Source organism: Clupea harengus, unplaced genomic scaffold (genome assembly GCF_900700415.2).
Source record: "Clupea harengus unplaced genomic scaffold, Ch_v2.0.2, whole genome shotgun sequence".
NCBI classification, from domain to species: Eukaryota; Metazoa; Chordata; class Actinopteri; order Clupeiformes; family Clupeidae; genus Clupea; species Clupea harengus.
The window spans coordinates 65,001-82,859 of NW_024879731.1; the positions used below are offsets into that span (position 1 = coordinate 65,001).

The window sequence follows — 17,859 nt, forward strand, 5'->3', positions numbered from 1 at the left end:
GAGACGTGAGGCTGGTTTGTTAAGTTTTGGGGTCGGATGAGACGGCCATTTGGAAATAAGATTTTGGGAGTTGGCTCAATTTATCCTACATGTGTTTTTAAAAGGGATAGTGGCTGGCTGGGTTCAAATTGAATATGCTTTTTATGAATTGATTTATGATATTATGGGTTTCTGCTGGTTGTGTGTGTGTGTGTGTGTGTGTGTGTGTGTGTGTGTGTGTGTGTGTGTGTGTGTGTGTGTGTGTGTGTGTGTGTGTGTGTGTGTGTGTGTGTGTGTGTGTGTGTGTGTGTGTGTGTGTGTGTGTGTGTGTGTGTGTGTGTGTGTGTGTGTGTGTGTGTGTGTTGATGTAAGCCGTGTGGTTGAGGGTTTGTTTTGGGCGTGTTATGATGGTTTAACTGTGTGAGAACGTATGACAATGGTTTAATAAAGGAATGTTAACTCCCCTCTCTCTCTCTCTCTCTCTCTCCGCCTCCTCTCATCCACAGGTGGTGCAGCGGTCAAGGCCGGCGTGCATGAGGGGGACCGGATCATCAAGGTCTGTCCGCCGCGCTCGACGTTAAACACCCTCGTCCTCCTCTTAAGAACCCGCCCCTCCTCCTCTCCTCCTCCTTCCCCTTTCGGTCTCCTACGCTCTCTCTCACTTTTGCTTCTCCTGTCTCCCCGCGCAGGTCAATGGCTCGCTCGTCTCGTCTATGTCTCACCAGGAGGTGGTGAAGCTCATCAAATGTGAGTATGGCCACGGCTGCTGCTCCGAGACTCCGAGTTTGGATGGAGATTTTGACGCTGATGGTCGTGTGTGTGTGTGTGTGTGTGTGTGTGTGTGTGTGTGTGTGTGTGTGTGTGTGGGAGAGAAACTGGCTCCATCTTGTGCAGATGACTTCCTCATACTCTTGAGGGGTCACTTCCCTCTCTGGTCCTTCACTCCTCTTTCTCCCCGCTCTCTATCTGTTCATCTCCTCATTGTAGTGATTACTTTCACCCTTCTTTGTTTTCATTTCTCTCTCTCTCTCTCTCTCTCTCTCTCTCTCTCCCTCTCTGTCCTTTCTTCTCTACTGTTTCTCCCTTCTCCTTTTTACTGCCTAATCCTTTCAGTTCAGTTCAGATCACATGACCTCCGTTGGTAGAACTGTTTGCTGTGACCATATTGAGACGAGTGCATTGCTAGAACATAAACTAAATCTCCCTCTCTCTCTCTGTCTCCCACTTTCTTCCTCTTTTCTCCCTTTTTTTCTTTCTTTCTCTGTCTCTTTCTCCCTGACTCTCCATCTCCCACTCTTGCTCTCCCCAACGCCCTCTCTCTCTCTCTCTCTCTCTCTCTCTCTCTCTCTATTTCTTTCTCTCTGTCTGTCTCTCTCTCTCTCTCTCCCCCATTCCCTCTCCCTCTCTCTCTCTCTCTCTCTCCCCCCCCTCTCTCTCTCCCTCTCTCTCTCTCTCTCTCCCTCCCTCAGCTGGGACGTATGTGGCTCTGACCCTGCAAGGTCCAGCCCCCTCTGCAGCAGCCGTCCCCCTCAAGCCCCTCTACACCGACCTCCTGCCCAATCACAGGACAGCATCGCCGCCCCCGGCCCCGCCCCTGCCCCCCTCCACACCAGGCGGCTCCTTGCACAGAATCACCGGACCCAAACCGCTTCAGGTACACCGGGCGGACACACACACACACACACACACACACACACACACACACACACACACACACACACACACACACACAGAGTCATCGGACCCAAACCGCTTCAGGTACACCGGGCGGACACACACACACACACACACACACACACACACAGTCATCGGACCCAAACCGCTTCAGGTACACCGGGCGCACACACACACACACACACAAACACACACACACACACAGAATCCCCGAACCCAAACCGCTTCAGGTACACCGGGCTGACACACACACACACAAACACACACACACAAACACACACACATATACAAACATTGCCATGATGACACAGGCGCGCCCATACACACACACACACACACACACACACACACACACACACACACACACACACAAACAAATGTGCTTGGCCATGGACATGATGACTCGGACAAACACATTCATGCAAAGACACACACGCACACACACGTCGAGATACTGAGACAGAGACACACATCTTCCCGCAAGCATTTCCACACTGGAGACCCTGTATTGATCTTAGCTCTATATTACAGAGCTCAGGTATTGATCTTAGTGATTGGGTAATGTGAGCGTATATTACAGAGCTCAGGTTGCAAATGTAAGTGTGTTTGAACATGTGGGTGTGTGTGTGTGTGTGTTTGAACATGTGGGTGTGTGTGATAAGTTATCAAACAGATTAGTGCAAATGAATTGGTACACACCAATGCAGTCCACTCTCCCTGCTGTAACCCTTTTAGTAAGGAACACATTGTTAAATGTTTTGGTCTTTCAGTGTTCATGTAATCTCATTGTGTGTGTGTGTGTGTGTGTGTGTGTGTGTGTGTGTGTGTAGCAGACTTTATGTAAGACTTTGTAAGCTAAGTAAAGAAGCTGAGCAATGCAACGACATTGCTTCAGGAGCATGGAGGGGAGGAGTGTATTTGATTGGCTGTTGGGCTCAAATATCTACAGCCTTTGGCCAGGATTTAGGACTGTACCCTTAACGTACACTTTGCATTCCCTTTTTCTTCTCTACCCTTCTCCCTTAGGACCCAGAGGTACAGAAGCACGCCTCTGAGATCCTCAGGAAGATGCTGGAACAGGAAGAGGCGGAGCTTCAGGTATCTGCTGTTCAACTCAAATTGACCAATGGGCGCAGTGCCAGTCCAGTGGATCTGACCAATCAGCAGCAGGGTTTCTAGATAATTGACAGCGGTTAGCGCAGCTGGTTTTGTGAGTGTACTCTGTGTGATCAAGCTGTGTGTTGTTTGGCCGGCAGGACTTGCTAGAAGAGTTGTCGCGGAATCCCACCCCTTCCTTGGAGGAGCGAATAGGGAGTGCGAAGAGGCGGGCCCATCAGGTCCGAGGCAAACTTCATCAGGATCTGGTGGGTTTCCAGTTGCCATGGTGACTGTTGGTACATTTCATTGTGTGGCCTGATTTGGGCCAGATCCGTTGTTGACATGCTAGCTGGGATGTCTTTTTCTCAATATCCATCTTCCTTCCTCTCTCGCTCTCTCCCTTTCTCTCTCTCTCTCTCTCTCTCTCTCTCTCTCCCTTTCTCTCTCTCTCTCTCTCTCCCTTTCTCAGGATGGAAAGCGATCTGAATCAGTGACAAACTATTTCACCGCAGGAGAAGGTGTGTATGCCTTGTCCTTTCTCTTGGCACCCTTACTTTATGTGTGTGTGTGTGTGTGTGTGTGTGTGTGTGTGTTTTTGTGTGTGTGTGCGTGTGCTTGAGTGTGCTTGAGTGTGTGTGTTATCTTTGGGTGTTTAACTTTCTGGCTGTGTTGGCAGGGCGACTATCGGTGGAGTCCAGTGAAGGAGACTTTGAGGTGAGTGCAAATTGAAGTGCCAAAACAGATGGATGGTGTTTTTGTGCGTGTGCGTCTGCGCGTGTGTGTGTGTGTGTGTGTGTGTGTGAGAGTGTGAGAGTGAGAGAGAAAAAAAAAGTTGCCTGTCATCCCGTACCTACTCCTGTCTGAGAATATGGTTACTGCAGGACATCAATTATCAGCCCCATGCATGAGAATGACAGGAAGAGATGGGAAAAAGAGAGGAAGACCCTGTGTGTGTGTGTGTGTGTGAGAGAGAGAGAGAGAGAGAGAGAGAGAGAGACTGTGTGAGAGAGAGAGAGATAGAGAGAGGGAGACTGAGAGAGAACGAGAGAGAGAGAGAGAGAGAGAGGGATGCAGAGAGGGAGAATCAGTGTGTGTGAGAGTGAGAGAAGCCCTCCCCTCACCCTCCCTGGTGTTGCAGGTGTGTGAGAGCCCCCACTCCTCCCCCTCCTGCTCCTCCCTCCGGATCCCCCTGCACCGGAGACAAGGCTCCGACACACACAGCACCCCTGAGCCGGTGAGACACACACACACACACACACACACAGACATTCATACACATACAGTAACACACATACGCACACATATGCACACAGCACTCTTGAGCTGTTGAGACTCAACACACACACACACACACACACACACACACACATACACACAGGTACACACACACACAGGTACACACACACACACACACACACACACACACACACACACACACAGGTGCACACACACACACAGAGACATTCATACACAGGCACATATTCAATTACTCTCTCTCACACACACACACACAAACAAACATATACACACACAGCACCCCAGAGGCAATCTCACAGCGTATGGACACGAACACACACATGTTCAGTCACTCAAGCGCATACACGAACAAGCACGCAAAGCATGCCATCCTCTTGGTAGTGAGTCGCTACACACATGCACACTCAAGCATGAATACACACACACACACACACACACACACACACACACACACACGCACACTACATACACACACACGCACACTACACACACACGCACACACACACACACACACAAGCATACAAGCATGAATACATATGTTCATACTCTAACAGGTAAGATACACCGGCCCACTTCAAGTTCATAAGACACACACACACACACATACTTGCAGACACACACTCACAACACAGTAAGACTGTCACACACACACACACACACACACACACAGAACATACCCCATCTGTCACACATTGACACGCTGCTTCCTATATGAATGTGACCATTAACTCTTCCCCTGCCAGGGTGGGAAGGCCCAGATCATTGGCCCAGAGGAGGAAGAGGAGGATGAGGATGGATACACTTTCAACGAGGTGAGCGAGCCTCCTTCCTCCCCTCAGCACTACCATGACTGTCTTCATGTTCATCGCAGAAAAACACTACACACACACTCACACACACACACACACACACACACACACACACAACGGATGGAGACACAAATTAGCTTCACTTTCACTCCCGTTCTCTTCTGTTGTTTGATTTCATACTCTTGAACTCTAGGGTTATCTATTTTCTATTGCACTCTTCCTCTCTTTCTTTCTCTGTTCACGTCTTTCTCTGTAATATTCCTTCTCTGTTCATGTCTTCAATGTCGCTTGACCCTCTCTCTCAATTCAATTAAATTCAATTCAAAGAAGCTTTATTAGCATGAATGTTTTCAACACTATTGCCAAAGCTGATTCAATACATACATATTACATACACATACAGAAGGACAAATATAATGAACAGAGTTGATTTAAAAAATAAATAAATAATAAACAATAAACATAACAATAAACAATAAACATACAGTTAGTTTGGCATTCTGTGGCCTTAATGGCTGTCCCTCAGGTTATGGCAGGCTGCCACATATCCGGCAGCTAGATTGGCCAAATCCCTGTCTTCCCCAAGTATGTATGGCAATTTTGCCTCGCCTGTGAGAGTTTGAAAGCCTGGGATGACCAGATTGAACCTATCAAATGAACCTTTTCTAATGGTTTCATATTTGTGGCATTCCGTGAGGAAGTGTACCTCTGTCTCCACAGCCCCCAGACTGCATTGTGAGCATAGCCTCTCCTCTCTGGGCAGCCAGGTCTGCCTGTGTCTGCCTCTTTCAATGGCGAGGTGGTGCTCACTGAGTCTGTACATTGTCAAGGTTTTCCTGAGTTTTGTGTCTTTTACTGTATTCAGGTAAGTAGCTGTTGAGTATTCACGTTTTAGGGTCAAATAACATTGTAATTTAGATTGTGTTTTGGTTGCTTCTTTCCAATAGGTAATATAATTTTCTTTTTCAGTGTTTGTAATTTGGTTGGGTCTAATTTTCCTGGCTACTGAGTCATTGTCCTGAGCCTCAGTGATGAGATTTGGTGCTAGGTCACTAAGTCTCAGGACAAGTTGGGTAAGGGGGCTCCTCCCTATATTCAGCTCTTGGCATTTCAGTGCTTGGTAGTGGAGTGAGTGGGGGTCGCTCATTTTTAAATGTTGCCAAAATTTGACAGCTCTTTTTTGAATATCAATAATTAGGGGGTATTGGCCTAATTCTGCCCTGCACGCATTGTTCGGTGTCTTCCTCTGTACCCGGAGGATGCTTTTGCAGAACTCTGCATGCAGGGCTTCGGTTGGATGTTTGTCCCAATTTGAAAAGTCACCTTTTGTTGCTGGACCCCACACCTCACAGCCATACAGTGCAATTGGTTCAATTACTGATTTGAATATCTTAAGCCAAGTTCAAATTGGTATATCTAATTTAACCCTCTAATCCCCATAGCGGCCGCCGACGGCATGTTAGAATTTCCCCATAGCGGCCGCGGCCGGCCGTAACTTTTAAAGACACAGTTTTTATACTACAACATTAATTCATGAAATAATACTCCGCTAGTGGATACATGAACATCTTACTTTTATTTTGAAACCGGAAATTGGGTATGCTGTCATTGACTTTTCTGAAGTATTTGTTAACTAAACTTCGCTACTGACAGATGGCCTGAGGATTACAGTGTCTCTTGCAGTAAAGGCTAGCAATCAGAGACGTCTGCATCTGTTCTCACTGGATGAGACCGTATTTGTGTGCACCAAAGACGACGACTCATCACGTTTGTATGACAGTGACGACCATGTTTGAAAAATCAAAATTAAAAAACGTATTAAAAATAGTAATATTAGTATCCTCCTGTTTTTTTCTGACTAGCTAACTCTCTAGTAACGTCTTCGTATGGCGGTCACTGAGAAGTGTTGGTTTACAACTAGCACCAGCCTCATCGTTCTCCAAATTGATAAGATTTGAATGGATTGTAAACCCATGACACTTTTATTTCCCGAGATATGTAACATTTAATTATTGATCTTTGAGGGACGTTCAAAAAAGCTAATTTTCACGTTACCTCACTTGTGGAAATGACGGTCAATTCGTGACTTTCGCAACCTATGAAGCAAGCACCAGCGTCTGTGGGTGAGAGCTATTTTGTGCACAAATAACGACGACATGGGTAATCGGCTGTGTTTTCTGTTTGTCAGAAGAAAATGTATTTTAAAATTTGGATCGTCATCTCAATTTTCATGACAAGTTTTCCAGCTATTTTGCTAGCTATCTACATTGACTGAGGTAACGTAAGTCTGAGGAGTTCGAGCCAGTCAGGAGTTGGTTGATAGCTAGCTAGTGACTGCATAAGCCTCATTACTTACTAAACTGATCAGATTTAGATAAATAACATGTATAGTAAAAAAGAAAACTGTGAAAATGGGTCACTTTTTTTATTCTCACTTCTAATTATTTTTTGTTCGTCTCTACTAGTTATTCAAACCTCCATTCTTTTTTGAGCTGTAAGCTCATGGTAACAACAGTAGCTAAAGACAATCAATAGCAAGATAACCATTTATAATATATTTAAAACCTCATATTGGAAAGGCATTCAGCAGATTATTCGACAACCAGCTAGTAATATGTTGTGATGTTAAATTTTAAGCTGGTACAGCTTTTAAGCTGTAGAAAGCCAATCACAATGAAATCAGTGCTCATATAGGACCATAGTATAGGACATCAATACTACATAAAATGTATAGTAGATGTGCAGTAGCTAGTCCGTATGTAGTTCACACTGGGATATTGAGCCGATGATGTGACAGAAAACAATTGACAGAAAAATGGAGGAAACACGAATGGCTTCCACTGTGATGGCTTACAATAATGGGATAGTTTTTTCTTTTATGCGTCAGGATGTCAGGTGTTCCAGCTCATCTGAGAGTAGAGAAGTGAGTGAGGGTGCTGTGGCAGCAGAGAGGAGTGAGGACATGGGGGAGAGGAACAGCGAGAGGCCTGATGAGCGTAGGGAAGCTTCAGTAGGACAGAGTAGGTTTCTCACTAAAGGAATTGAAGGACAAAAGTTGTCCGCATACAAGTGGTGGTGTTTGTATAGGTTGTCTGACATAAGATCCATTACTACCCTCTATCCCAAACCAAATAATCATCTGCCACACACCCCTTGTTGCCTATTTATACATTGAATGATAAACAGTATCCTTTCAGGGAGTCATAGAGACACCAGATCTTAATACCCCATCTGACATGTTTCTTAGGCATATACTGTTTCCAAAGTAACATGCCGTCAATTTTAATCATGGCCTCACCTACTGAGAGATTTTTCCATGGTCGAAGAAGTTTTAGGACGTTCTCCTGGAGGACACACATTACAGTTTTTTCCAATCACTTTTAAACTTGTGTCAATACCATGTACACTTTTTCCAAAACTCTTCACACAGTGAGCTTAACAGACACACACCTCAGCATATCAGTTAACCTTTGGTGCAAAATGCACTACAACCACCAAAACACTTCATACTTCACCCAAAAGTGAGTCATGCCGTAACTTTAGCAAATGTTCTCTCTCAGAGTACAATGACCTAGAAAACACTAAACACTAAACACTTGAAGCATTGCCAATTGCATATATAACATGTTGCTGTATCCTCTAGATTGGCATAGATAGTAGGTTTGCATTGCAAAAAGGAGAAAAAACACACAAAGGCAAAAACTTCTTTGGACTACAGTAAATATTGTTATATTACAGTGAACAAACAATTCTAAAATGCTGCAATATGTGTCATTATGCATATGCTAAAATTGCACGTGTTACTGCACTATATAGGTAGCCTGACGATGTCATACTCATAATTCTAGTCAGAATATGAGTCTGAGACCGCTCCGTTGGGCTGTGATTATGGGGCGTGTTTCAACCGAACTAGGAAAAAAAGGCCTCTTCGCTCAATTGGATAGGCCTACAACCAATCAGAGCAACGTAGTATGACCATAACGTAGACCATGGGGCCAGCTGATACATTAAACTTTTACAGGATCCCGTAGGAAGGACGGCAAAAACATCTTTTCGATCGACAAATGCCTTGATCGCGTTTCTCTGTTCCTCTTTAAAAATGAATGTGCTGTCAATGTCTTCTAAAACAGACTCGAATTTCCACATTTCAGCTCTCCAACGGCAGCCATGTTTGTTGAAAACGAATTCACCCCAAAAGCTCTTTGGTGACGTGGTTGATTACGTTAGGGTTGATCATCTGTCCATCATCGTATAAAGCCCGCCCTGACAATTTGATTGGTCTATATCTCCTCACAGATTTTTGTGAGGAGATAATTTCTCCCCAACGGAGCGACACCAGACCGAACTTCCCGACCAAATAATTTGTGGGCGTGGCTAAGTTCGTCTGGCATCCAGGCTACTATATAGGCTTACTACAGGACAACAAAAAGGCATAAATATGCTAAGTATTTACTGTAGTATTTTCCAATATTTACATACATCAACACAAGATACAGTCTACCAAAGTACTGTAATACCACTAGAATTCTACTGTAGCCCTAATGCTGATCCATTCTGTCCTCTGTATTTGGTGTCAAACTTTGACATGTTTGAACTTCAAATTTACGGTAACATTCTCCTTTGCATTGCATCTTGGAAATACAACAATCCAAGCTAACATGTACAGTAATCTAAATTACTGTAAGTTAGGTTTTAAACTGAAAGTTAACTGTTTTGAATAGAGTATCTAAACATCGGCAAAAAATGCTGTAGTTGCACAGCGTTTTGCTGGTAGTGAACCTTGACTGAGACAGGTATCCATGAATTTCGGAAGAAGTGGTCATTGACTGCATTTGTATATAAGCATAGGGGCAAGTATCCACAGTTTGGTTCACATAGTCTACTGGTATGCTCGATGTGTTAAGTGTTTTGGGAATGTGTACATGGTATTGAGACGAGTAAAAATTATTGGAAAAACCGTAAGAACAAACTTTTCTGTTGGTTTGTAGATACCAGTTTTGTGTGGCAAGATTGGCAGGTGTGATAAGTGGTACAGTGGTTAGTGTTGTTGGCTAACAAGTAGCTGACCTGGGCTCAATCCCTGGGCAATGAAAAATTATATTGTAAGTCACTTTGGATATACATTTTTGTTGTAGTTCCCTTTTTGGGTCACTTTGTCTCGTTGATGGCCCATGAATTTCATATGCAGCCGTAATAGTGGGAAAATGTCTTCAGTGACACTTACATCTATATTTTACACACATGTACATTTCAACACAAATGCTGTACTGCAGTATAGTTTGCAGCAAGGCTGCAAACAAACAAAACAAAGATGGAAACTAAATACATTTATGAATATTAGTAAAAAACTAAATCTGTCTTATTTCAAGTGTATAATTTCATTTGTCTGTGAAAATACAGCATCTTTCCATCTACAGTGATCTAAATTGTGTCTGGTTTTGAACTGAAAGTTAACTGTTTTGAACAGAGTATCTAAATATCTGCACAGCGTTTTGCTGGTGGTGAACATTGACTGAGACAGGTATCCATGAATTTTGGAAGAAGTGGTCATTGACTGCATTTTGTATCTAAGCAATGGAAAAGTATCCCATTTAGTTCACATAGTCTACTGATATGCTGGATGTGTTAAGTGTTTTGAGAAAGTGTACATGGTATTGAACAAAGTGTGAAAATGATTGGAAAAAACTGTAATGGTCTCACTTTCTGAAGCTTGTCACCTGAGTCTGCTATCCTTGGGTTTGAACAGGGTACGTATCTGCATAACTCCTCATACCTATTTCGTGGCATGGTGTCTGCCACATAGGACACTTGTAAGGCTGGATCAGATGAACAGTAGTCAAGATAAGAGGGTAAATGATGGATACCCATGTGGATGTTTATTCCCACAAACACCTTCACCTCTTCCACAAATGTATTGCACCAGGATGCATTTGAAGAGGCATAGAGGTTGGTGTTTTCCACCAAATTAGCAAAAATGTTGGTTATCTATATGGTTTAGTAGTGTTAATATTTAAATATTAAGTTTAATATCTATTTATTTATTTACAAAATATAAAACAAATACTAATTAAACACATTAAGATGATATTAAATGTAATAAATAGGTCTGCAGTACGGTTCAAAACGTATGAATTTGAACTTTAGGGTGTATGTAAAGCTATGTATTTTAATATTTGTAGATGTCACTAATACATATTTGATATCATATTAACAAACAATTTATGCCCTTTCAAACAAAACAAACTTGTAATTGTAATTTTTCTTTTGTTTTCTAACTGTAACTGTTTGTTTACAGAATAACAAAAAATACAGGAATTCTCTGGTTTTCGCAGTAATATGCTGCAGTGTTCTAGAATTCTATTGGGGTATAGAGGGTTAATTGACCTTTTGATGGCATAGAATGCTCTTTTTGCCTTTTCTTTGAGTTCCTTTGCAGCCAAGCCAAAATTTCCTGTTGAGGTGAGGGTGATTCCTAAATAGGTGTAGTTGCATGTTTGATCAATTTTGGTGTTGCCTATTTTAAAGTTGTCAGTGTTTCCCTGTAGCCTGGAACGTTTTCTAAAGACAAGGACTTTGGTCTTTTTGGGATTAATTTTTAGGGCCCACGTCTGGCAAAAGTTTGCCACTTTGTCCATGTGGTGTTGCAAGCCTTCTTTGGATGGTGACAGCAGAACTAGGTCATCAGCATAAAGTAAACACTTGACCTCTGTGTCTTGCAGTGCAAGTCCTGGGCCTGCAGAGTGCTGTATTGTGTTTGCCAATTCATTTATGTAAATATTGAAAAGTGTTGGTGATAGTGGGCAGCCTTGTCTCACACCCCGTTCCTGGGAGAAGAATTCTGTGTGTTTATTCCCAATTCTAATTGCACATTTGTTGTTTGAGTACATTGTTTTTATTATTTTGAAAGTTTTCCCCCCTATACCAGTTTCAAGAAGTTTGAAGAATAATCCATTGTGCCAAATTGAATCAAAGGCTTTTTGGAAGTCTATAAAGCAAGCAAATATTTTTGTCTTGTTTTGGTGTACATATTTGTCTATCAAGGTATGTAGGGTGAAAATATGGTCTGATGTTCTACATTTTGGTAAGAATCCTATCTGGCTTCTACTGAGGGCATTGTGCTCGATAAGGAAGTTGATGATTCTCTGATTTAAGATACTACAAAATAACTTCCCCAGGTTACTGCTTACACAGATGCCCCTGTAATTATTGGGGTCAGATTTGTCTCCACTTTTGAATAGGGGTGTAATGAGTCCTTTGTTCCAGACGTCAGGGAAGTATCCAACACTCAGAATGAAGTTAAACAATTTTAATAACAATCTCTCTCTCTCTCTCTCTCTCTCTCTCTCTCTGTCGCTCTGTCTCTCTCTCTCTCATTCTCTCTCTCATTCTCTCTCTCTCTCTCTCTCTCTCTCTCTGTATCTCTCTCTTCTCTCTCTCTCATTCTCTCTCTCTGTCTCTCTCTCCCTCATTCTCTCTCTCTGTCTCTCTCTCCCTCATTCTCTCTCCCACTCTCTCTCTCTCTCTCTCTCTCTCTCTCTCTCTCTCTCAGGTGGACGGTCCCTTCCAGGATCTGGAGCTGTTGAAATCTCGTCCAGCTCACATGACCGTCTTCATGAGATACGTCTTCAGCCAGCTACTTGATCCCAACCCACTGGTGAGTGTGTACTTCATTTTATTCAGTGCACCATTATAGCTGCTTGTTTTGAACTTCTCTTGGCTCATATTCTCTGTGTGTGTGTGTGTGTGTGTGTGTGTCTGTCTGTCTGTCTGTCTGTCTGTCTGTCTGGCTGGCTGTCTGTCTGTCTGTCTGTCTGTGTGTGTGTGTGTGTGTGTGTGTGTGTGTGTGTGTGTGTGTGTTCTCTCAGCTCTTCTACCTCTCTGTGGAGGCGTACCTGGGCTCCAGCACTAAGGATGCTCGCAACCTGGCGCCTCAGATCTGCTCCCACTTCCTGGATCACGATGCTGTGAGTCTCTCCTCCTCTCCCTCTCTACTCCTCTCCTCCCCTCCCTCTCTCCTCACCCCTCTCTACTCCTCTAGATACTCCCCTCTGTCTCGCCATCAGTCATTCCATTTCAAAGTATTGTGAGCAAAAATATCAAACCTCTTTGGACTGTAGTCCTCCTGTGCTGCAGAGAGTGCAGTTAACAGGAGTTAACATTTTAGCATTTAAAAATTGTGACTAACTGTCCTCAGATATCATATTTTGTTGTACTGCAACACTCCTGCCCTGAGGTAACTGAATGTATGTGAGTGCAGGACTGACTGGTCTGAATGTAAGTGAGTGCAGGACTGACTGGTCTGAATGTAAGTGAGTGCAGGACTGACTGGTCTGAATGTAAGTGAGTGCAGGACTGACTGGTCTGAATGTAAGTGAGTGCAGGACTGACTGGTCTGAATGTAAGTGAGTGCAGGACTGACTGGTCTGTCCCCTCTGGTAACTGAATGTAAGTGAGTGCAGGACTGACTGGTCTGTCCCCTCTGGTAACTGAATGTATGTGAGTGCAGGACTGACTGGTCTGTCCCCTCTGGTAACTGAATGTAAGTGAGTGCAGGACTGACTGGTCTGTCTCCTCTGCTTTGCAGCCGCTCAAAATAAAAGCAAGAGAGGAGTACCTGACAGATATCGGTGAGTTCCTTTTTTAATAGTGGTGTGTGTGTGTGTGTGTGTGTGTGTGTTGTATGCGACAGTTGATGTGTATGTGTTGTAGTGTGAATTTATGTGGTATGTTGTTACTGGTCATCATACATGCACCATGAGTGAACGTATTGATATGTTATGATGCCTGCGTGTGTGTGTGTGTTTGTATGTATCATGCTGTGTGTTCTGGTGTTATGTAATGTGTTATGCTACGGGTTGACGTGTGTGTTCATATGTTGTAACATGTCTTAAGGGGAGGCTGTTGGCGGATCATGTTGCATGGGAGAAAATGTGCATGTTTATGGGTTTTAACACATCATACTGTGTGTGTGTGTGTGTGTGTGTGTGTGTGTGTGTGTGTGTATGTGTGTGAGTTTATGTGTGTGTTGTGTTAACGGATCCTTCTGTGTGTTTATTACAGAGAGCCGTCTCCAAGCTCAGGAGGACATCAGAGGGCCGCTCTCTGAGCTCCAGCAGCAAGTCCTACCCGACATCCAGGACCAGATCCAGGACTACAGGTTGTCTGTGTGTGTGTGTGTTGTGTGTGCGTGTGTGTGTGTATATATGTGCACTCGTGTGTTTGTGTGTGTGTGTGTATTTGTTTGTTTGTTTGTCCGACAGGGTTTTGGAGTTTGTCTGTATTATTCAGTATCTGTGGGTTTATTGTGTGTGTGTGTGTGTGTGTGTGTGTGTGTGTGTGTGTGTGTGTGTGTGTGTGTGTGTGTGTGTGTGTGTGTGTGTGTGTGTGTGTGTGTGTGTGTGTGTGTGTGTGTGTGTGTGTGTGTGTGTGTGTGTGTGTGTGTATATATATGTGCACTTGTGTGTTTGTGTGTGTGTGTGTGTGTTTGTTTGTTTGTTTGTTTGTCCGACAGGGTTTTGGAGTTTGTCTGTATTAATCAGTATTTGTGTGTGTGTGTGTGTGTGTGTGTGTGTGTGTGTGTGTGTGTGTGTCTGTGCAGGAGTAAACAGATGATGGGCCTGGGTTCTCTGTTTGGGGAGAGCGACCTGCAGCAGCTGGATGGAGACCCGGCCAAGGAGAGGCAGGTGGTGGAGAGGCAGGTCACTGCCCTCTGGGAGATCCTGTGAGTCACACACACACACACCACACACCACCATACACCACAGCGCTCCAACACACACCACCATACACCACCATACACCACCATACACCACAGCGCTCCAACACACACCACAGCGCTCCAACACACACCACTACACACCAACACACACCAACACACACCACTACACACCACAGCACTCCAACACACACACCACTACACACACACACACCACTACACACCACAGCGCTCCAACACACACCACTACACACCACAGCACTCCAACACACACCACCATACACCACTACACACCACTACACACCACTACACACCACAGCACTCCACAGCACTCCAACACACACCACTACACACCACTACACACCACTACACACCACAGCACTCCAACACACACCACTACACACCACAGTGCTCCAACACACACCACTACACACCACTACACACCACAGCACTCCAACACACTCCAACACACTCCAACACACTCCAACACACACCACTACACACCACTACACACCACTACACACCACAGCACTCCAACACACTCCAACACACTCCAACACACACCACTACACACCACAGCCCTCCAACACACACCACAGCATTCCAACACACACCACTACACACCACAGCACTCCAACACACACTACTACACACCACAGCACTCCAACACACACCACCACACACCACTACACACCACAGCGCTCCAACACACACCAACACACACCACAGCACTCCAACACACACCACAGCACTCCAACACACACCACAGCATTCCAACACACACCACTACACACACCACTACACACCACAGCACTCCAACACACACCACTACACACCACCACACACCACTACACACCACAGCGCTCCAACACACACCACTACACACCACAGCGCTCCAACACACACCACAGCACTCCAACACACACCACTACACACCACAGCGCTCTGTGATACACAGGTCTCAGGTCAGATTGGCTTAAAGTGCACGACCGCATCGTGGATAAGAACTGTGGGGGAAATGACGAGGTGCTTAGGACATTGAAACGGCTACGCTACAGTGTTTTGAGCGGTTCCTTATGAGATTGCCCCCGCTGTCAACAGTAATTACAGAGACACATACACTGTGAGTGATGGCCGCTGTGTCCAATCAGATGGCACATAATTAAACTTGACTCGGGGGGGAGTTCCAAAGGTCACCACCACAGCAATCACACCTCTTAACTTCAGTCATATGACGGGGGGGGGGGAGAGAGAGGGAGGGAGAGAGAGGGAGAGAGAGACCAACCAGTCAACCAGACACACCAGACACACACACAAATCACACGTGTATCAAGATATCACATGATCTGCGTGGCGACAGTAGTTTCTTTTTAGGGATGATTGTTGGGGCAAATGACATGCAGAATATACATTGAAGGCTTTTTCTTTCAGATGAACAGACACTTTATGTGCTAAAGGGTTTTATGTGTGTGTGAGGGGGTTGTGTTGGCAGTCAAAGAGTTAATATTTACACACGCTTCTGTGTTTTATTTCAGCTCAAAGCACGAGGAAGACCGAAGGTAAGAGCGCTGATGTGCCTGTTCCAACATCAGGAGATTTCACATGCAACTCTGACATTTTAACGCTCTTGATTGATTATGTTATTACTGCCTTACATGTTTCACATTCTCACCTTCTCAATCATCAAACAATCCATGGTTTTTACCCTCCTATATCTTTGAGTCATCCTATTATTTATGCTAAACTCTCTCTCTCTCCCTCCCTCTCTCTCTCTCTCTCTCTCCCTCTCTCTCCCTCTCTCTCCCTCTCTCTCTCTCTTCCTCTCTCTCTCTCCCTCTCTCTCTCTCTATACCTCTCTCTCCCTCTCTCCCTCTCTCCCCCTCCCTCTCTCTCTCACTCTCTCTATCTCTTTCTCTCTCTCGCTCCCTCTCTTTCTCCCTCTCTCTCTCTCTATCTCTCCCTCTCTCTCTCTCTCTCTTTCTCTCTCTCTCTATCTTCCTCTCTCTCCCTCTCTCCTCTCTTCTCTCTTCTCTCTCTTACTCCTCTCCTCTCTCTCCCTCTCTCTCTCTCTCTCTCTCATCTCTCTCTCTCTCTCCGGTAGTTTCCCCTCTTGGCGTCTGCTGTGTTGCTCTATCTGAGGCATTCGGGCATTAAGCTGCGGGACTCGCGGGTCTTCCCCGGTTCACTCCGAGAAGGAGAAGTGGCTCCCCTTCTTCCCCAAGCCTAAGAGGGTAGGACCACTCACATGTCATATTAGCCATTTGCTAAGAGGTAGGACCACTCACAATTTCATATTAAGCCATAGCTAGGAGGTAGGGACAACTCACATTTCATATTAGCCATTAGCTAGGATGTAGGACAACTCACATTTTCATATTAGCCATTAGCTAGGATGGTAGGACAACTCACATTTCATATTAGCTATTAGCTAGGGGGTAGGACAACTCACATTTCATATTAGCCATTAGCTAGGATGGTAGGACAACTCACATGTCATATTAGCTATTAGCTAGGGGTAGGACAACTCACATTTCATATTAGCAATAGCCATTACCTAGGGGTAGGACAACTCACATTTCATATTCGCCATTAGCTAGGATGGTAGGACAACTCACATGTCATATTAGCCATTAGCTAGGATGATATGACGACCAACATTTCATATCAGCCCTAACCAGGGGTATGATAATCATGATACGGGCTGCCCTGAGAGGGAATAAAGCCCAATTTATGGTCGTCCTTTTACGGAGACACGCAGAGCCTCTCCGACGTTGCAAACCCTCTCCGAGCACCTCTCCGTGGCCTCACGTGCACCTCCCAAATGTTGTTACTATCCGTCGAAATGACAGAGAGCCCGGAGACCCCAGGGCTGTTTACCTTGTTGGTAGTAGCATGCTAACATTAGATAGCTGGCTCAGACACCTTGCAAATCTCCTCAGACGTATTTTTCAGTTACAATAACAGGGTTTTTACATTGCAGTGTCTATTTCTTGGTAACCTTAATTAAAAATCTAAGCAAAAAAAAGTCAAACAAACAACTTTTATGTACAAATACGACCATCTACCGAGTTTGGTCAGCCGTCTTTTTTTTTATGTTCACGAGTTCGGCAAAGCAACTGCGTGACCATGCAGTAACGGAGTCGTAGAAGCATATTTCGGCCTTAACAGTCGCTGGAAACGTTGCTCTCAGAAGTCCTGGCCTGTTCTCATAGGACGAGTTGAAATGTTTCTATGGCGATATGGATTCTAAATAGGACACACTGAGGTTGGTTGACACAAGCTCTGTCAGGAAAGCCAGGCAGTAAAAAAAAGGTCAACGACCTTCGA

The 17,859-nt window shown here is 44.6% G+C and overlaps 1 protein-coding gene across 10 annotated transcripts in view; it reads left to right on the plus strand.

Annotated features, from left to right (window-relative positions):
- The window catches only part of LOC122130099 (rho guanine nucleotide exchange factor 11-like), a 24,869-nt gene extending 8,715 nt beyond the window's left edge, over positions 1 to 16,154 (plus strand). For 6 of the 10 annotated variants that reach the window (XM_042704785.1, XM_042704788.1, XM_042704786.1 and 3 more), the window contains 15 exons: positions 486 to 535; positions 669 to 726; positions 1,449 to 1,633; positions 2,680 to 2,751; positions 2,910 to 3,017; positions 3,221 to 3,269; positions 3,428 to 3,465; positions 3,890 to 3,985; positions 4,752 to 4,820; positions 12,367 to 12,471; positions 12,683 to 12,781; positions 13,402 to 13,444; positions 13,878 to 13,974; positions 14,416 to 14,538; positions 16,068 to 16,147. In XM_042704785.1, the coding sequence (XP_042560719.1) occupies positions 486 to 535; positions 669 to 726; positions 1,449 to 1,633; positions 2,680 to 2,751; positions 2,910 to 3,017; positions 3,221 to 3,269; positions 3,428 to 3,465; positions 3,890 to 3,985; positions 4,752 to 4,820; positions 12,367 to 12,471; positions 12,683 to 12,781; positions 13,402 to 13,444; positions 13,878 to 13,974; positions 14,416 to 14,538; positions 16,068 to 16,095 (1,220 nt within the window). In that variant the 3' untranslated portion in view covers positions 16,096 to 16,147. Of the gene's footprint in view, positions 1 to 485; positions 536 to 668; positions 727 to 1,448; positions 1,634 to 2,679; positions 2,752 to 2,909; positions 3,018 to 3,220; positions 3,270 to 3,427; positions 3,466 to 3,889; positions 3,986 to 4,751; positions 4,821 to 12,366; positions 12,472 to 12,682; positions 12,782 to 13,401; positions 13,445 to 13,877; positions 13,975 to 14,415; positions 14,539 to 16,067 lie in introns of all 10 variants that reach the window. The other 4 variants (XM_042704782.1, XM_042704783.1, XM_042704784.1 and 1 more) reach the window with 4 other exon arrangements.
- Positions 16,155 to 17,859: the final 1,705 nt, after the last annotated feature.